Consider the following 21,383-nt stretch of genomic DNA (forward strand, 5'->3'; position numbering starts at 1 on the left):
TTACATTTACATTTATATTTAGTCTTTTAGCAGATGCTTTTATCCAAAGAGACTTACAAATGAGGAAAGTGGAGCCAATCAAAAACAACAAAAAGAGCAATGATATATAAGTGCTATAACAAGTCTCAGTTAGTTTAACACAGTACACGTAGCAAGGGCTTTTAAATAATATAATAAATAAAAAGAAAACAGATAGAATAGAAAAATAATAGAGCAAGCTAGTTTTAGAGTTCCTAATATATATAAAATTGTACAATAAATGTAAAGAAAATAGAATACAAAAAGTAGTTAGTAGTTAGATTTTTTTTATTTTAAGAATATAATTAGAATAGTGAGTGTTATAGTTAGAGGGTCAAATAAAGATGGAAGAGATGTGTTTTAAGCCGAGATGAAGCGAGTTTTCGATCGGGCCGTCGCAGGGAGAGAGGCGGCTAGGAAGCTAGCCGAATTATGACAAGGAGAGGGATTAGTTTCGGATTTCTCTATCGAGTACCGCACCCTGTCGGTGGAGTGTCAATGGAACGAGGAGGCGCAGTGGGACATGTTCCTGCATGGGCTGGCTGACCGCGTCCAGAAGGAGATCTACGCCCTGGACCTTCCGACCTCACTCAATGGACTCATTGAGCTAGCACTAAGGGTAGATGCACGACTGACACTAAGATGGTCAGCACGATTTCACGACTGTCAAGCACTTCTGGACTCCAGGGCTGAAGGTAATTTCATGGACCATGCACTCGCACGCAGACTTCAAATTCCCCTCAGACCCCTCACTCACCATATCACGGTTCACGCCCTCAATGGACATAGACTGCCGGTCATCTCACTCATCACTGAAAACATTACCCTCATCACATCAGGCAACCACTCAGAAATCATCTCATTCTACATACTAGACTCTCCCCTTGCACCCATAGTTCTTGGTCACCCCTGGCTCCTCCATCACAACCCCAAAGTGGACTGTCAACTGCATTCCATCCTGGCCTGGAGTAACAAAGGTCATGAGACTTGTCTAGTGTCTGCTTGTCCGTCTGTTTCTATGTCTATGTTTCAGGAGGAAGCAGGGGATTTGTCTAACGTGCCCACCTAAAGGAAGTGTTCAATAAGTCTCGTGCTGCTTCTCTCCCTCAGCATCGTCCCTATGACTGTGCCATAGATTTACTGTCAAGTAAGTCTCCGCCTAAAGGCAAATTATATTCACTTTCTGTCCCAGAAAGGGAGGCTGATTCTCTAGCTTCGGGGTTCATCCGCCCTTCCTCTTCTCCAGCAGGGGGCGGGGTTCTTTTTTGTGGGGAAGAAAGACGGGTCGCCGCATTTGGTCCGTATTTGGGAGGGGGATGAATGGAAGAACGCTTTTAACACCCCCAGGGGGCACTTCGAATACTTGGTCATGCCCTTCGGGCTGTCCAACTCCCCAGCGGTCTTCCAGGCATTCGTCAACGACGTGCTGCGAGATATGATCGATCAATTCATATATGTCTACCTGGACGACTTATTTACTTAAATATAGATTTTTTCCTCTTCTCTCCAGGAACATGTGCATCACGTTCGACGAGTGCTGCAGAGGTTGCTAGAGAATGGGCTTTTTGTCAATGCTGGGAAATGCGCTTTTCATGCACAGTCTGTTTTGTTTCCATGGTAGAGTGGTTCCATGGTAGAGTGGCCAAGTCCAGATTCCCGTAAGGCCCTACAGAGGTTTATGGGGTTCGCCAACTTCTACCGGCATTTTATTCACAACTTCAGTCAATTAGACGCACCTCTGACCACCTTGACCTCCCCCAGAACTACATTCAGGTGGTCAGACACAGCCGAGGCTGTGTTTGGCAAACTGAAGGGCTGCCTGGTTTCGGCCCTTCGATCTTAATCACCCCTGATCCATCACGCCAGTATGTGGTGGAGGTCGATGCGTCGGAGGTGGGGGTAGGTGCAGTGTTATCCCAACATTCTCCCTCAGATGACAAGATGCACCCATGCACGTTTTTTTCTTATCGATTATCCCCTGCCGAATGTAATTATGATATTGGGAACCAAGAATTGTTGGCAGTCAAGATGGCATTGGAAGAATGGCGCCACTGGTTAGAAGGCATGGGGGTTCCTTTTATAGTATGGACAGACCACAAGAATTTATAATACATTAGTACTGACAAAAGGTTGAACTCCAGGCAGGCTTGGTGGGCACTTTTTTTCGGACGTTTAGATTTTACTCTCTCGTACCGCCCGGGTTCCAAGCACATCAAACCCAATTCTTTGTCGTGCATTTTTTACCATTCCGAAGCCCGTCTACTCCTGAGTGAATTTTACCTGAGACATTAGTGGTTTCCACACTCACATGGGAGGCCGAATCGAAGGTCAAGACGGCCTTAGAAGGGGTAACGCCTCTGCCCGGGTGCCCACCGAATCTAATATTTGTGCCGGAGGGATTACGGTCCAATGTCATTCAGTGGGGGCATTGTTCTAATGTGGCTTGTCATCCAGAGGTTAACCGTACTAAATTTTTGATCAGGTAATGATTCTGGTGGCCACTTATGGCTGGCAACATTCACAGTTTTGTTTTGGCTTGCTCGGTTTGTGCCACAGGTAAGACTTCCAATCGACCCCCTGATGGGCTGCTTCAACAGCTGCCGGTCCCTTTGAGACCCTTGTCCCGTATCGCACTAGATTTTATTACCGCCCTCCCGCCCTCCCAGCGCAACACAGTAGTTTTGACAGTGGTGGACTAGTTCTAGAAGGCGGCCCACTTTATTCCCTTGCCCAAATTACCCTCAGCCAAGGAGACAGTGTTGACCGTCGTAGATCATGTCTTTCGTTTACATGACCTCCCAACAGGCGTGGTTTCCAACAGGGGACCCCAATTTGTGTCCAAATTTTGGCGTGAATTCTGTTGATTACTGGGAGCGACTGTCCTCAGGGTTTCATACCCAGAGAAATGGTCAAACCGAGAGAGCCAACCAAGATTTGGAAAGGGTGTTGCAATGTTTGGTCTTCCAAGAGTCCTTCCTCCTGGAGCCAACAACTGCCAATGGTGGAGTACGCCCACAATACATTACCTATATCAGCTACGTGCCTTTCTCCGTTTGAGTGTAGTGTTGGACACCAGCCACCCATTTTCCTAGTCTGGAATCCGAAGTCGCTACCCCCTCCATTCACCCCTTTGTCCAGAGGTGTCACCGCACCTGGACTAGAGCCTGTGAGACTCTACTCCAAGTGGGGGCGCACACCAAGGCTTAAGCCGACCGCCACTGGTCTAGGCCTCCCGTATACGTTGTGGGTCAAAAAATGTGGCTTTCTACCAAGAACATTCCTCTCCATTCCATCTCTAATAAGCTTGCTCCCACATTTATTGGTCTGTTCACTGTCACCAAGATCATTAGTCCGGTGGCAGTCCGCCTCAAACTTCCTCCAGCGTACAGGATAATTCATCCCGCCTTTCATGTATCTAAAATAAAGCCTGTATTTCATTCTTCGATTAATCCACCTGCCCCGGTCCCAAACGCTGATCATTCCACCAGCCTACTTAATGCCCTGTCTTTCGTCTCTTGTTTGTCAGATCATTGTTTGAGGTCCTCCTTGATTCTTGTCTGTGTCCCATCTGCTCAGCTACTCCTTGTGTCTTGTTCCTGTTCGGTCGTTGTGGATTACCATTCATCTCACGGCTTTTTCGTCATCACCCACCTGCGCACTCAATCACCTTCTCACCAGTCTGTGCTGCCATCGAGGTCCCTGCATCACCCACCATCAACCCAGTCTGACCATACATATCTAATAAAGGATTGTTTACTTGCACTTGCTTCCTGTTCTTTATGTGATCGTGACAAAAAGTCTGTAAAGGTGACTTTGTGCTTCTTTGGGATGGCACAATTAGGTGACATTTACTTGCAGAACGCAAGCTTCTAAAGGCACATAAGTCTGTGTAATACATTTAAAGAAATACATTTAGGTAAATGGGTGGAAAGTCAGTGGTGGTTTTTGTAGGCACACATCAATGCCTTGAATTTTATGCGAGCAGATATTGGTAGCCAGTGCAAATTGATAAACAGAGGAGTGAAGTGTATTCTTTTTGGCTCATTAAAAATGAATCTTTCTGCCGTGTTCTGGATTAATGGTAAAGGTTTGATAGAACTGGCTGGAAGATCTGCCAAGAGAGTATTGCAATAGTCCAGCCTGAACAGAACAAGAGTTTGAACAAGGACTTGTGCAGCATGTTCCAAAGGAAAGGACTTTTCTTGTTGATGTTGAATAAAGCAAATCTGCAGGATCAGACAGTTTTAGCAATGTGGTCTAAAAAAAGTCAGCTGATCATCAATCATAACTCCAAGGCTTCTGACTGTTTTTGAAGGAGTTATGGTTTATGTGCCAAACTTGATGGTGAAATTGTGATGAAACAATGGGTTTGCTGGAATCACAAGCAGTTCTGTCTTGGCAAGGTTGAGTTGAAGGTGATGGTCCTTAATCCAGCAAGAAATGTCTGTTAAACAAGCTGAGATGCGAGTAGCTACCGTCTGATCATCAGGATGGAATTAAAGGCAGAGTTAAGTGTCATCAGCATAGCAGTGGTATGAAAAGCCATGTTTCTGAATGACAGAACCTAATAATGCCATGTAGACAGAGAAGATAAGTGGTCCAAGAACTGAGCCCTGAGGCACCCCAGTAGTTAGATGTTGTGACTTGGACACCTCACCTCCCCAAGATACTTTGAAGGCCCTATCTGATAGGTAAGACTCTGGAGTAGGGTTCCTGAGATCCCCTTTGCCAGCATGGTTGATTGGAGGATCTGGTGGTTAACCATGCCAAAAGCAGCTGACAGATCAAGCAGGATAAGTACTGAAGATTTGGATTCCACTCTTGTCAGTCTTAGGGCTTCAACAACTGAGAGCAAGGCAGTCTCAGTTGAATGTCCACTTCTGAAGCCAGATTGGTTGCTGTCAAGGAGGTTCTTCTGTGTGAGAAATGCAGAGACTTGGTTGAACACAGCTCGTTCACGTTTTTTTTTTAGAAAGGAAGAAGGGAAACTGGTCTGTAGTTCTCCAAAGGAGATGGGTTGAGCTTGGGTTTCTTAAGTAGTGGAGTTATACGAGCCTGCCTAAATGATAAGGGAAAAACACCAGTATGGAGGGATGTGTTGATGATGTGAGTGAGTGAAAGTACAACTGCAGGAGAAATGGCTTGAAGGAGATGAGATGTAATAGGATCAAGCAGACACAGCTTGATGGATAAACACAGCTTTGTGGATATAACAATCTTTTGGGCATTATACATAATACATTAATTTAAAATAAATGTATTACAAATGTAACACCCCACCAGCAGGGGGAGCCCTCACCTGACTACTGACTGTTCACCGCTACCTCTGCTTATACAATTTCCTGTTTGACACTATTAACACGGTCAGCATGTTCACAGATTGTGAAGTATTGCCAGTTTACATGCCTTACCTAGCATTTTCCCATTGATTATTCTGGCTTCCTGTTTGTGTATGATTCTGCCTGTTTTCATGTTGTATCTTCTTGGATTGCCCCATTGGATTTACTGCCTGATTGGACTGATGTTTGTGTTTGACCCATTCGCCTGCCTTCTCCTCTCTGCCTTTTGGGATTCCCCTTGTGTATGTTGAAAGACCAGACTGCCATTACGATACTGACTCTCTGCCTGGTATAACGACTCTGTCTCTAAGATTTTTTCCTAATAAACTTCTGCAAATGGATTCTAATACTGCCTCAGCCTCTTTGTTACAGAATACTTCGCCCCAACTGACACCAGCAGAAGTTACAAACATGCAAGCAGCATTCACTTATCAAAGTGAAGTATTAAAGCGGTACCAAGATCAATTGGGCAAACTTCAGGCGGTCAACAAACACTTGACGAACTACATCCATTCTCTCCCATAAACCATGCCTAATGAATTGATGAATTTTGCACTACCTGATAAGTTCGATGATTCTGCTGATCAATGTAGAGGCTTTGTTCAACAAGTAAAAATTTATTTTGATAACAAATAAGACAAGTTTAATTCTGATGTCACTGTTTTCTGGAAAGGCAATCGACTGGGCTGCAGCTGTTTGGGACAGTGACATTGGTTTATTTCGCGAGGAACCCATTTCTCTCTATGTAATTGACTCTCCCAAGCACAAAATCATCTTAGCATTTCAGATCTTCAGAGACTTACTGAATCAGTATGTAATTGCCTACTTTGATGACATTCTTATATACTCCAATTCACTCGACTCCTGAAGAATCAATTCTATGTAAAGGCATAGAAGTGTGAGTCACATCAGACAGTCAGCGTTTCTTGGTTATCACATTAGTGACCATAGGGTGTCAAGAGGGATGAAGCCAAGGTCAAGGCAGTCACAGAATGGCCACAACCATCCACCTTCAAGGAACTTCAAATGTTTCTGGGATTTGCACATTTCTACAGGCATTCTTTAGAAAATACAGTATGGTTGCTTCCCCTCTGACATCACTCCTAAAAGGAAAACCATCAAGTTGAATGAGGAGGACATCCTCAAACATCCTGTCCCCAATCTCCCGTTCATTGAGGAGCTGGACGCTTCTGACTCTGGAATTGGGGCCATGCTTTCACAATGCCATGGCCAACTACTAGCTACTACTAAATATTGTAGAAACATAATTTTCTGTAAAGTTGCTTTGTAACGATTTGTTTTGTAAAAAGCACTATACAAATAAACTTGAATTGAATTGAATTGAATTGAACTGGTAAATTGTATCCCTGTGCATTCTTCTAGAGAAAACAAACAGCAGTTGAGATAAATTATTATGTTAGAAATAAAGAACTCCTGGCCATGAACGCCACCATCAAACAATGGAGACACTGGCTCGAAGGAGCAGTCCATCCGTTCCAGGTTATCACTGACCACAAGCACCTGGAACATATCAAAGGTGCCAGACAACTCAACCCACACCAAGCTGGCTGGTCTCTCTTCTTCACCTGATTCCAGTTCACCTTCACCTATCTTCCTTGCAGCAAAAATAGTAAGGCAGATGCCCTCTCCAGACAGTATGATCTTCCCCTCGACAGCCATACCCCTGAAAGCATACTCCCCTCATTCAGAACAGCTCAACAAACCAGCCCCTGCCAATTAACCAACTTATATACACTACATCCCACAAAGTCTACGTCACCGAGTTATTCAATGAGTCCACATCTGTGTCAGTTCTGGCCACCCTAGAATTACCCGCACTCTGCATCTGCTACGCAACTCATTCTGGTGGCCTTCGATGTTCAAGGATGTTACTGCTTATGTAAAAGCCTGTCAGTTCTGTGCCCAATCCAAGACCCCCAAAGAGTTACCATCGGGACTCCTTCAACCTCTGCCCATTCCACAATGCCTCTGGTCCCATCTCTCCAATGGTTTCACTGCAATCCAAGTTATCATAGATCGATTCTCCATGTCATGCTGGTTGATACCCTTAAAAGGACTCCCCGCAGTCATGGAAACCGCACAGGGAATTTTTCTTCATGTCTTAAGGAATTATGGCATCCCAGAGGATATTGTAAGTGACAGAGGTACCCAGTTCACGTCCCAAGACTGGAGAGCATTCTGCAAGCACCTCGATATCAATGTCACCCTCACATCAGGTTACCACCCACAAGCAAATGAACAAGTGAAATTATTACATCAAGAACTAGGCAGATACCAACGATCCAGCAGAGAACAGCATTGATGGTTGGAATTTCTCCCATGGGCAGAACATGTGCAGAATTTGCTGACTCACTCATCAACAGGTCTGATTCCTTTCCAGTGCATCCCTGGCTATCAACCCCCTATGTTCCATTGGTCTGGCAAACCATCATTGGTCCCTGTGGTGGATGACTGGATTTAGCGTAGTGAGAGTGTGTGGGATAGTGCACATGTACGGCAACAAGCGACGTCAACCACATCCTCCATTCCAACCAGGACAGCCTATCTGCCTCTCCACAACGACCTCAAGTTGTGGCTACCAAACGGGAAGCTCAGCCCAAAGTATGTTGGTCCTTTCAAGATTCTAAGAAGAATAAATGAGGTCACATACCAATTAGAGCTTCCTGCTAACTATCTTATCTCACCATCCTTCCATGTTTCGCTACTCAAACTGGCCCACCCAGATGCTGACCCCAACCATGAGATTTAGGAACCGCCACTGCCACTGGACGATGGAGAACCAGCTTATAAAGTCAGTGAGCTACGAGATTCTAGTCACCTGAGTACTGACTGTACACCACTCCCTCTGCTTTTTACACTCATTTCCTGTTTCACACTATTTAACACGAGTCAGTTTGTTCACAGATTGCAAAGTATTGCCAGATTACCTGCCTTACCAAGTGTTTTCCCATTGATTTTTTATGACTTCCTGTTTGTGTATGATTCTGTCTTTTTTCACGTTCTTGCTTCATGGATTGCCCCATTGGATTTACTGCCTGATTGGACTGATGTTTGTGTTTTACCCATTCATCTGCCTCCTCGTTACAAAAAAAAATATTTTCATTGTTAACAGAGAAGTTATATGTGGGTTCTTTTTAAATGTCTGATAGTTAATTAAATTCCAAAGAGATTATGCATTTCCAGGGTGGGAAGTCGTGATCTAATGGTTAGAGAGTCGGACTCGCAATCGAAGGGTTGTGAGTTCGAGTCTCGGGCCGGCAAAAATTGTGGGTGGGGGGAGTGCATGTACAGTGCTCTCTCCACTCTCAATGCCACGACTTAGGTGCCCTTGAGCTAGGCACTGAACCCCCAACTGCTCCCCGGGCGCCGAAGCATAAATGGCTGCCCACTGCTCTGGGTGTGTGTTCACAGTGTGTATATCTGTGTGTGTGTTCACTGCTTTGTGTGTGTGCACTTCGTATGGGTTAAATGCAGAGCACGAATTCTGAGAATGGGCTAAATGTCACGTAATAACTAGTATTACTTTTATTTTATTAGGCGGACTATTATAGTTCAGCTATCAAACTGCCCAGCTATTTCACTTCAGCACTGCATTTCGCATACATACACACACACACACAGCGCATGCACGCGAAAGAGGATTAGAGCCTGTAGTCGTTGAAGTTGAATCCATTAAATGAAAGAGACAGAAAACATTTCATGGGTTTCATAGACTATTGGACAAGCTTTAGGGGCACACCTGAGCTGTTCAATTTATAACAATGTTTACAATATTTTCAGAGGGCAGGCTTCAAGTATAACTCATTTGAAGTAATGGTGCTTCATATAATATTGTCCAGAAAAACAAATGTTAATGATAAATCCCCTGTTATGTTTGTACTGGCTACTGTATACAGGCCACCAGGCCACCATACAGACTTTATTAAAGAGTTTGGTGATTTTACATCCGAGTTAGTTCTGGCTGCAGATAAAGTTTTAATTTTGATGATAAGAAAGATGGATTGGGATCAGCATTTATAGACATTCTGAACTCTATTGGTGTTAGACAACATGTTTCAAGACCTACTCATTGTCGAAATCATACTCTAGATTTAATACTGTCACATGGAATTGATGTTGAAGGTGTTGAAATTATGCAGCCAAGTGATGATATCTCAGATCATTATTTAGTTTTGTGCAAACTTCATATAGATAAAATGGTAAATTCTATTTCTTGTTACATGTATGGAAGAACCATCACTTCTACCACAAAAGACTGCTTTTTAAGTTATCTTCCTGATGTATCCAAATTCCTTAGCATATCCAAAACCTCAGAACAACTTGATGATGTAGCAGAAACTATGGACTCTCTCTTTTCTAGCATCTTAAATACAGTTGCTCCTTTACACTTAAGGAAGGTTAAGGAAAACAGTTTGACACCATGGTATAATGAGCATACTCGCAACCTAAAGAGAGCAGCCCGAAAAATGGAGCGCAGCTGGAGGAAAACAAAACTAGAGGTATTTCGTATTGCTTGGCGGGAAAGTAACCTATCCTACAGGAAAGCATTAAAAACTGCTAGATCCAATTGCTTTTCTTCTCTTTTAGAAGAAAACAAACATAACCCCAGGTATTTATTCAATACAGTGGCTAAATTAACTTAAAATAAAGCCTCAACAAGTGTTCACATTTCCCAACACCACAACAGTAATGACTTTATGAACTACTTTACTTCTGAAATCGATACTATTAGAGATAAAATTGCAAACATTCAGCCGTCAGCTACAGTATCACATCAGACAGTCAATCAATCAATCTATCACCTTTATTTATATAGTGCTTTAAACAAAATACATTGCGTCAAAGCACTGAACAACATTCATTTGGAAAACAGTGTCTCAATAATGCAGAATGATAGTTAAAGGCAGTTCATCATTGAATTCAGTGATGTCATCTCTGTTCAGTTAAATAGTGTCTGTGCATTTATTTGCAATCAAGTCAATGATATCGCTGTAGATGAAGTGACCCCAACTAAGCAAGCCAGAGGCGACAGCGGCAAGGAACCGAAACTCCATCGGTGACAGAATGGAGAAAAAAACCTTGGGAGAAACCAGGCTCAGTTGGGGGTCAGTTCTCCTCTGACCAGACGAAACCAGTAGTTCAATTCCAGACTGCAGCAAAGTCAGATTGTGCAGAAGAATCATCTGTTTCCTGTGGTCTTGTCCTGGTGCTCCTCTGAGACAAGGTCTTTACAGGGGATCTGTATCTGGGCTCTAGTTGTCCTGGTCTCCGCTGTCTTTCAGGGATGTAGAGGTCCTTTCTAGGTGCTGATCCACCATCTGGTCTGGATACGTACTGGATCCGGGTGACTGCAGTGACCCTCTGATCTGGATACAGACTGGATCTGGTGGCTACGGTGACCTCGGAATAAGAGAGAAACAGACAAATATTAGCGTAGATGCCATTCTTCTAATGACAGTGCACTATAGACCCCCTGAGGAACAGTTCCACTCATTCTCTACTATAGGAGAGGAAGAATTGTATAAACTTGTTAAATCATCTGAACCAACAACATGTATGTTAGACCCTATACCACCTAAGCTCCTAAAAGAGGTGCTTCCAGAAGTCATAGATCCTCTTTTGAATAATATTCATTCATTAATGTCTTTAGGATATTTCCCCAAAACATTCAAATGGGGTTAAATGAGCAAAAGACAGTTCCTCATCCTGCAGCAGCTTCCTAATTGGCAACTTATATTGATTATGATAAACTATCATTAGAGCGCATTATTGTCTAGCAGCAGGTCACGTGTTCAGTGGCGGATTTCAGTCCGAGTCAGTGATTCAGAGGAAACTAGAGGCTGATGTGACTGTTCGTGTGTGTGGGACCATCAGAGACACCAAAATCATTGTCTTCTGTGGCACAGATACAAACGGAGAGGAGGGCTGAGTGTGTGTGTGTGTGTAATCAGCCAGTGCTGCAGTGAATCATTGAGATACAGGCAGATTAATGGCTGCTATAAATAGCATCTACATAAGCTCTACTGTGACAGTAAAGCCCCTTTGACAGACGTGAGGCGCTCAGATCTGAGCTTCATTCACAGCATCAGCACAAAGAAACACACTGAACCCCCAAAACAAGAGAAATCAACATGTCTGCACTCTGTGGGACATCATTTCAGCTGTCATTAAAATCATCCCGTTTATTGTTTTTGAAAGCAGTCTCTTCTGCTCAACTATTAATGCTGCATTTACTTGATCAAATCTGCAGTTAAAAGAGCAGGCAACACTTTAGATTAGAGAGCACATTTTAATTATTAACTATTTTCCCTCAGTAAACTCCTGATTACTGATATTAAGCTGTGGTAATGTCTATATGGTCATGCAGAATAATTAATCAATATGTGCTTTATAAGTATTAATAAACAGCCAATATGCTAGTAATCTGAAGTGTTACCAAATAGTGAAATATTGAATTTTTTTGTGTAATTTGTGTAATGTACTTCTGTGATGCACAGCTGCATTTTCAGCATCATTCCTCCAGTCTTCAGTGTCAAGTGATCTTCAGAAATCATGAAAATATGATGATTTCTATATGAAAAATGTTAATGAGAATGAAAGCGGTTTATACGTTTTATAAATGTGTAGGAGGAGTCACAGATACGACACTGACTGAACATTATGAATCCAGACACAGTCCGTGAAAACACTTTTATTCATTAGTATTTAATGCTGAAACTGATGTCCCTCTAGTGGTGTGTCAGAGTAAAGCACTACACACACACACCATTACACACGATACATGCAGGATACACACAGTAGGCACTTCTCTTTGTAAACTGGAATATTATGTTGCTTTATCCCACAGTAATCAAGCAGATGAACTGAAGAAACGTTCAGTGATTTATGTATGGAACTCTATGAGAAAGTTAAGGCACATGGAAAACTGTCAACAGCACAAATACACACTCCAGAAACTTCAGCGTCTGTGTGATTATACTTTGGTCATTTTCCAGTTTATATACAGCAGTTCATATTTCGAAAGCAGAGGAATGAATCTGTTTTACTCTTGTATGCACTGTTTTCATTCAGGTACAGCTCCAGCTGATCCAGGGCTGTGCGCGTCAGATGACTTCAGACTGGTGTCGGGCCAGAGCCACAGGAAGAGTCTCTGCACAGCGGCCCGGGAAATGAAACCTGGAACCAGACGGAGTGACCATCACATTCTACAAGCACTTTACTACAATAAAGTACACCTGTTTCACAATGGCCTGCTAGTTTCATGACTCTCGTATCACAGCACATAAGCATGTTTTCTGTGTTTGAGTGTGAGCTGAATAATCTCACTTGAAGCGTGGTGTGTTTGCTGTGGTTTTAGTGTTGAACTCGGCCACTGGAACGCCGCGGGCCGCCACCTGAGGACCAAACATGGCTGCTGGGTAAACCACGGAGGACGTGCCGACCTGAACACACAAACACAGAGCACACAGGATTTCAATCGAGCATGATTACAAACCACACGTGTTTAACTCATCAGCAGAAGCGTTCACATCTGAGAGAAACTAACCACCAGACAGAGGTCACACGTCTCCAGCTCCTTCTCTACTTTAGTGAGGACCTGAGAGTCCAGAGTCTCCCCAAACCAGATGACATGCGGCCGCAGCAGTCCATCACAGCCCTTCTCATCACACCTGAGATATCACACACACAATCAGCACTAAACGAAGAGTTCACCCCAAACTTACTGAAAATGTCATCAGGGTCTCATCACACTGTCATCAATGTCATCACAGCAGATGCACATTTTCTCTTTTGGGTGAACTGGGTTGAGTGAGTGGGATACCTGGGCAGGTCTTTGACAGGTATGAGCGCGTCAGGGGCGTGAGGATCAGGTGATCTGCAGAGAATGAAGGGTGACAGACATGTTACATCACCACAGTCATCATACTGACCAATGCTTCATCAGTCTGAGTCTACATCAGCGTTATTAACGGAGCTGCTATGGTGGACTGTCCAGCGTCTGAGTCTCTGGGATCTGGACTCTAATGCTTTCTGGGTACAGATGAGCGTCTCCTACCCTTTTCCCTCCAGCGACGGACAGATGGGGCTTTTGTGATTGATCTCCACATCTCCACAGCTCAAACATCTGGTCTGAAACAGATTTCCTACACACAGCACAAGATTTCAACACATCTGTCAAACAAACACCAAAACATATCCTAAACAACCAAATCCAAAACTAAATCTATTTATTTAGTTCTGCTGACTGAACTACCAGGACGAGACATAATGTATTTATTGAGATTATTTATTAGGTTTTCTCTAATAGAGATCAAACCATTGCTTTAAAGTCATGCTGCGTCCCCAAGTCTCACTAAATCTGAATAGAGCTTTTCACAGCACACATTATTATAAAGCAGCTTTACAGGAAATTATGATGTTAATGTTTATAATATCTGAATGCCTATAGTGTCATTTAGCAGACTAGAGCTAGACATCTTTATATATTGAGATGTATAGAGAAAATATATATTTCCTCAAAATGAATTCTTTAGTTTAAAATGAAATTTCAGCGTTTTTTAGGGTTCATCCACTTTACTGAAAGTGAAATTAAAGCTCTTTTCCAGTATTTCCAAGATACCTTAAACAGCTACGAATATATCTCAAATATAAGATGTTGTTGTTTGTGTGTGGTTCAAACAGAAGCCTCATTTGTAAGGTTTAGGTTTTAACACCTATAGAAGGATCTATTTGATTTGCACTGGGAACCTAAGGATGAAATCAAGCTTCTCCAGGACTACACTCAGTATTTCTGATCTTGACAGCATCCTCTATCCTCGGGTGTTTCTGACAGAGACGGTGTGTGTGAGCTCTGACCGTGGACCTCCAGCACGTGTCTGGATCCGGCGCGCTGGTGCAGCTCGTCGATGTTCTGCGTGATCACCACCAGCGAGCGTCCCTGTCTGCTGAGACGCGCCTCACACTCGGCGATGGCTCTGTGAGCGGCGCTCGGCGGGGCGTTCAGGGTCAGCTCTCGCCGGTACTGGTAGAACTCCCACACACGGCTGGGGTGACGAGAGAAACACTCCGGCGTGGCCAGATCCTGCCCACACACACAGAGACCGACATAAGAGTCTTCCACAGTCAGAGCTTCAGCAGAACTGATTCACTACAGCCGTGCAGCGAACCGACATATAACAACGTTTCTACCATTTCCAGTGAGCGGCGTGTCGAAACGACGGGTCAGGGCGGTTCATAGTAAGTCCTCTAATATTCTGATCTAGAGCCAAACACGCTTCATTAATGTCCTTAAATAATATCACTTTCTTATCCGAATTTAATAGGAGAAAATTATTGGTCATCCAATCTTTTACATTTTTAGCACACTCTGTTTCATCTGGTCTCGTTGAGATATATAGCGGAGTATCATCAGCATAACAGTGGAAGCTAATTCCGTATTTTCTAATAATATTACCAAGGGGCAACATATATATTGAAAATAGAAGGGGACCTAGGACAGATCCTTGTGGCACTCCATATTTTACTGATGATAAATGAGATGACTCCCCATTTAAGTAAACAAAATGGTAGCGATCGGACAGGTAGGATCTAAACCATCTTAGAGCCTGCCCTTGAATACCTGTATAGTTTTGTAATCGATCTATGAGTATGTCATGATCTATGGTGTCGAACGCAGCACTAAGATCAAGTAAGACTAGAAATGAGATGCAGCCTTGATCTGACGCAAGAAGAGGGTCAGATCATTTTTTCGCAGCAAGGAGCACAATTGAGCAGACACAACTTGTTCTAAAATATTAGTTAGTTTGTTAGGTTTATATTGTCATTGAATACATGATTCTGACCATTCAAACAAACCAGGTTTGTGACAAGTTTATCTACATTTATGGCATAATTAATCAGCATGTTCAAAGCCTTTCATAATAAACAATGTTTTAATGGGAAAAAATAATTTGTAGATGGCAAAGAAAGATAATAACTGACTTTGTCTTACATTCATGACGAGAGCATTTTGATTGTCTTGTACATTGTTTCTTCTGAATGTTTAACAATTCTTTGCCAATATTGTTGGGTAGATTGCAAAGACACTATTGGAGGAGAGCCGAACTGAGCTGATGATGAATCACTGAATCAATGATGAACTGTTTTCTATCGTGCCTGGGCATCATCAGCACATTTGTCCTGTTCAACACTGTGAAGCTGCTGTGGCACAATTAGTATCATATAAAAAAAAACTATATAAATAAAGGTGACTTGACTTAAGGAGGCACTTATTTTAAGCAAAATATAGAAAACAATATTAGCCTAATAAAACATCTGATCCTACCTTTAGAATTGACAGGTCAATTAATCAATTAATGAGACCAATCCTCAGAGGACGCTCATTTGTGAGAACTGCTGAGGTGAGACAGAGAGGTAGATGTCTGTGAAAGATGTGTTTGGGTTTGAAAGAATGAACACTGAACTCATACCTTTGTATATCTGTACCACTGTTCATATTTATTATAGATTAGGGGTGCATACTTTATCAGTTGTTTATTATTTATGCAACAATCCATATTACTGTTATAGTTTTCATTAATAATCATTTCACAATGATAACTTTGTCCAGTTCTCTTATGGATGTTTTTAGCATGACTTTGTGAAAACGTAATGATGACTTCTGAATAAAATAGCATAGACTTCTTTATGCTTCGTGTTTGTGTATTTCGTTTCATTATGTAACCTCCTTGTTCTACAGATCAGAGCACTAGTGTTAAATGCTACTGTTTTTGATTACGTTGATGATGTTTCTAATAGATAATATCATGATATGTTTTGCGTCTCCCTCAATGAATGTGCTATCCTGTCAGCAATAACATGTCCATGGGCTCTTTTGATAACTGTCAGTTTAAGTGCCGAAGACGCAGTGATTCCAGATATTGCTATTAGAACAAATAAAATCTGAAAGATAAACCGAAATTATTTAAAATATTTAGCCAATTAGATGAGGATATCGCTGACCCTAAATTTCAACTTCCCACTCTATTAACTTTTGTGCTTGCGTCTGTGTGTGTGTGTGTGAGAGAGAGTGTGTGAGTGTGTGTGTGTGTGTGTGTGTGTGTGTGTGTGTGTGTGTGTGACCTGTGTTTTCCAGCTCCTCCAGCGTCCCTCAGCTCCTCTGATGGTGGGTACTCCGCTCTCTGCACTGACTCCTGCTCCTGTGATTACGGCGATGTGTCTGGCCTGTGAGAAGATCTCACGAAACTCAGCCATATCTGCACACACACACATTCACACACATGACACACACACACAGTAAAGTGGTTACTGGAGTGTTTGAAAGTGTAAAAGAGCCCCTGGTTAGCACTAGAGGTTTCACCAGCACTAGTGATGTCTTGGTAAACACCATAATAATGTGTCTGCCTGATTGCTGTAATAAAGAGGCGTGTTTCCGCTTCCGCCACGCACCTGAGTTCTTCCGGATGATTTGATTGACAGCTGTCCATCTCCCGCAGTGAGCTGCTGCCCTCAACATCAGCTGATTAATCAGCATTTATTGATCTTTAGTCTGTCAAACACAGAGAAATGGTACATTCGTGAACATCACTAAAAGAAACAAAGTCTTGTGAACTACACTTACTGTAATCAATAGTTTTATTCGGTTAACACTGAACACAATATCAATTCTTAATACTCTTAAAGCAGACAGAAGTGCACATGAAGTAATCCACTGCTATAATGATTAAAACACAGCCAAACAGAGCAGAAGAAATCAAAGAGCTGCTCGACTGATGAGCCTGATCCATCACAGATATTCGTTCTTACAGAAGAAGAGATAAAGCGCATCATAGCTTTAATAATCTTACAATAACAAACGTCACGGTGAAAATCTCCTCTCCAGGCGTCGCACCTGCCGCAAACTACGGATACATGTCGTAAAGAATGTAAACGTGTCGAAAAGCACGTTAGTTTCTATGGAGATGTGTGTGTGCTGTCTCTAGTGGCAGATGATGAGACTGCAGTCCCTCTCTGATAGAACACTACTCTACTTCCGCCGAGGGAAGATCATAGACAGTAAAAGAAAGATATATATATCACCAAAACTGTGAAGCTTCACCTTCAGTCACTGTAAACTCTACACAGTGATCCGGGTAAGATCGTAGTGTTAAGAGTTGAGTAGAAATACAGACACCTTACACCTTAAAATGAATATTCTGTTATAAAATTAATATTCTGTTAGCTGAGGAATTGTGACATATAAAATGTTATATTTTATTTATTTTGTATACCTGTATCTGTGACATTTTATTTATGTCTATCACTGATTTTGCAACTGTCTTGTGTCAACATATAACGTCAAGTATATAACTACAGTATAAATGTTTGAACAAACCGTTCTTATAATAAATGTGTTAATATTTTATATCATACAGCTGAGGGAAAGCAATCTGAGATCCTTCTTATGATGATGTACCTGAAGAAACGTTTTGCTTGACCTTTCAACAGATTAGACAAGAAAACGGGACATCGTAACTGCGTTCTGCAAATATTAACAAATTAACTTTCAAATTGTTTTGTTAATAAAACGTTTAGTAAAAAAAAACTCTTGGAACCTTTCAATAACATGGGAAATTAAATGTTTTAGAAACGTCTGAAAACAACATTCTCGCAAAGCTTTATAACTAAATGTGCTACCTGGGGTTTACCTGTGTCACGTGACCGCAGTTACTTTTCTCAGCGCTGGTTGTAATGGACCAATCACACGATCGCAATCGCAGAATGATGTTTTGTATTATTATTATTATTATTATTATTATTATTTAAACATCACCGTGGAAACTGATTGGATGTATTTCTGTTCCTCGGAGTGGAAAGATGATCATATATTACAGTATATCAGAAGTATCTCTGCTGGAGTGTGCGAGGCCTCGGGCGCCCCCTGCAGGACCGCGCTGCTCCTACACTCCTGCGCTACAGCGAGCGCTGTCATCCACACTGTGCTCGTCCCTCTGATGGAGCTCGATGGAGGATGAAGCCCAGCGCAGAGCCGTCCGGAGAGCGACCTACCTCCGCCACACCAGGAGATCCGTCAGCCTCCGGACAGGTACACACACACACACACACACACACACACACATGACGCAGGGCAGAGCGGGGACTGAGTGTTAATGATGCTCGAGTGGAGAAGCGGCAGCAGCATCTCTTGTTGCCATGGTGACCCGCCATCATTTTCAGCTGAGTCAGTATAAGGAGAGCACTAGGCGCGCGCTAACGGTGCTACACTGAGAGAGACCTGAGAAAGACTGATGAATCTCTGAGATCAGTGAGTCCTGCAGGATCAGATGAGTGAGGAGTGCTTGTACAGGACCACAGATCAGTGTGTGTGTGTGTGTGTGTGTGTGTGCTAGCCGTACTTACACACCCTGCAGTCTCACATAAGCTCACACTAGCGCCATTACTGCATAATAATACTGTTCCTTCATCACAGATGTATAAGCATTGATCAGATCAGAAGCAGTGAGAGTCTGTGTCCATCACTCTACATGAAGTTCTGGTGAATCTGTGATCTTCAGTGAATCTTCAGACTGGCTCTGGTACACAATGAGCCTCCAGACTTGTCTCTGATCGATCTTCTCTCATAACATCAGCCCTCAAGAGACCTCGACAGTGGCTTTCTTTTAGATTAACCTGGGACTTGAAATTATTTTGTTTTGCTAGGTTCAGTATGAATCAAATTTCATTTCATTTAATAGAAAACAATAACTAAAATAAAACTTTTCAGCATGATTACTATCTGAGCTGCTATGAACAGCTCATCTTGAGATGATTGGACTGTGTGCAGATGAATTATGCTCATCATGCAGTTAATGATCCAGTCTCGTTTAATTGTGTGCACTTTGAGTTACACACTCATTAATGAGCAGATTGATGCCTGTGCCTCTCTTTAACATTAATGAACTGTAGATGTGAACTGTTTCTCAGGTGTGTGAGTGAACAGTAGGTGGCGCTCGAGTCTCGTGCACCACACATCACACACTCTCTGAGTAGATACTGCTCCACAGTACACTGAACTATTAAACAAGTATGTTCTACTTCATTGACATTCCCTTTAAATTATGATAACTATATTTCTAAACGTTCAAAATGTCCAGTTTTTTTAAGTAAAATAATAAATAAATACATGTGTGCATGTGTGTGTGTGTGTGTGTGTGTGTGTGTGTGTGTGTGCGTGCATTCATGTGTGCGTGTGTGTGTGTGTGGCACAAATGCAGAGCACAAATTCTGACCACACTTGGCCACACGTCAGGTCAAAAAGAAAAGAACAGAAAAAACAAAACAAAATAAAAAACACTCTATTATTAATTTCATGGCTGTTCCATTTCCAACTTGTTTTCTGAATAACAAGATGGAAAGAGAATATGATATGTTCCATAGAGGAATATCAGGAATGAATATCTACTGTACATCACCCATAACTGCAGGAGTGAGCGGTGTCTCATCATGATGATAGCGTGTAACGTGTGTAAAGAGTGTGTAAAGCGTGTAAAGAGTGTGATGCTGTCGTACTGCAGTGATCCGTGTCGCACATCTACAGCGGCGTACAGCTGGAAACCAGGTTCAGCACAGATTATAATGACATAACTCCCTCAGAGGCACAAATTAATGAGAGGACTTCTCTATCGCCCTACTTTAATACCCAATTAAACCATGAAGCGTGTGTGTGTGTGTGTGTGTGTGTGTGTGTGTGTGTGTGTGTGAAGCTGTCTTGAGTGCTCCAGATGAATGCTTGATTCTACCACATCCTCAGAAGACTGTTAAGGACTTTACTAAGATTCTGGTACTTTATTAAGTGATGTGGTGAACTGACAAAACAAATAAAACATATAAGAGGTCATTGTACTATAAAAACATCTTTGAGGTTTCAGAACTTAAAACTTTCTTGTTAGTCTAAATACTTATATCTTATATTAAAGCCAGTCTGCCAAAATGACAGCTTGTGCAATGTGTGGCTAAACACCGCCTCCACAGCACTGTCTGTTGAGCCCCGCCCACCGATTCTACATCACTGTCTGTTGAGCCCCGCCCACCGATTCTACATCACTGCCTGTAGGTCAGCAACAAATTCATGTGTACAGTGATCCAATGTAATTATGACAGTAATAAAATACACTAACTACATACAGTTGCTTAAGGATTCAAAAGTTGTAAACTTTATTTCCCGCTTTGATACAAATTTTATGCATTTAAGAAAAAACTAAATCTAAAGTGGCAATAGATAAATAAAGTTAAATAAAGTTAAAATTAATTAAAATACTAACTTAATACTAAAAATACTACAGACGGAGAGTATCACAGGTCTGTCAGCCAATCAGAATGGCTCACAAAACCGGTTGTATTTTCCTGTCGGTTACATTTTTGGCAAACTGTATTTGACTGAAATGTTTGTATTGAAATATTTTATCCATTTTACATTCCACCAATGATGAAACTGTGCTAGATGTTGAGTTTTGTGAGAGATGAACCTTTATTAAAACAGAAAACCGTGCTTATAATATATAGTGATTTTCAAGATTTTTTTCATATTTCACAAACACAAAATTAGTGAAATTTGGTGACAGTTGAGGTTCTGCCACACACTGCTTTGCTTTCATCTCCACTCACACACAATTATTTTATTTTTTCCATCATTTACCAGCAGCATGGTGTCTATCAGACTGAAATCATGTGCAGGGAGCAGATGTGGAGCTTAAAGAGACAGTTCACCCAAACATGAAAATCCTGTCATCATTTACTCAGACCTGTATGATTGTCCATTAATAAGAGGAAAATAAATGAAAGATGACGTGATTCTTTATTCTTTGATCACAAGCACCAGTCCTGCAGAGACCGTCAGTCTGTTACCATGGAGACAGAACTCAATAATCTCCTCATCAGCACCGCTTCATCATCTCTAGAGTATAAACTGGGTAGAGTCAAATGTTTTTAATACAAGCTTTTCAGTCAAATATTATTTATGCAGCATGC

At 42.1% G+C, this 21,383-nt stretch overlaps 2 protein-coding genes across 2 annotated transcripts in view; one reads left to right on the forward strand and one right to left on the reverse strand.

The window, feature by feature from the left end:
* Window positions 1–12,054: 12,054 nt before the first annotated feature.
* LOC128022251 (NAD-dependent protein deacylase sirtuin-5, mitochondrial) lies at window positions 12,055–17,333 on the reverse strand. The gene is made up of 9 exons (XM_052609607.1): window positions 17,225–17,333; window positions 16,827–16,926; window positions 16,500–16,633; window positions 14,235–14,460; window positions 13,435–13,522; window positions 13,201–13,254; window positions 12,925–13,048; window positions 12,705–12,820; window positions 12,055–12,554 (listed from the first exon to the last, which is right to left on the reverse strand). Exons 2-9 carry the CDS (start codon window positions 16,909–16,911, stop codon window positions 12,482–12,484), a joined length of 900 nt encoding a protein of 299 aa, XP_052465567.1. The 5' UTR covers window positions 16,912–16,926; window positions 17,225–17,333; the 3' UTR covers window positions 12,055–12,481.
* Window positions 17,334–18,319: 986 nt separating this feature from the next.
* LOC128022104 (phosphatase and actin regulator 1) overlaps window positions 18,320–21,383 on the forward strand; it is a 28,346-nt gene continuing 25,282 nt past the window's right edge. The window contains exon 1 of the mRNA XM_052609376.1: window positions 18,320–18,462. Coding sequence (XP_052465336.1) covers window positions 18,381–18,462 — 82 coding nt within the window. The 5' untranslated portion in view covers window positions 18,320–18,380. The remainder of the gene's footprint in view (window positions 18,463–21,383) is intronic.

The sequence above is a fragment of the Carassius gibelio genome, chromosome A2 (assembly GCF_023724105.1).
Source record: "Carassius gibelio isolate Cgi1373 ecotype wild population from Czech Republic chromosome A2, carGib1.2-hapl.c, whole genome shotgun sequence".
Classification (NCBI taxonomy): Eukaryota; Metazoa; Chordata; class Actinopteri; order Cypriniformes; family Cyprinidae; genus Carassius; species Carassius gibelio.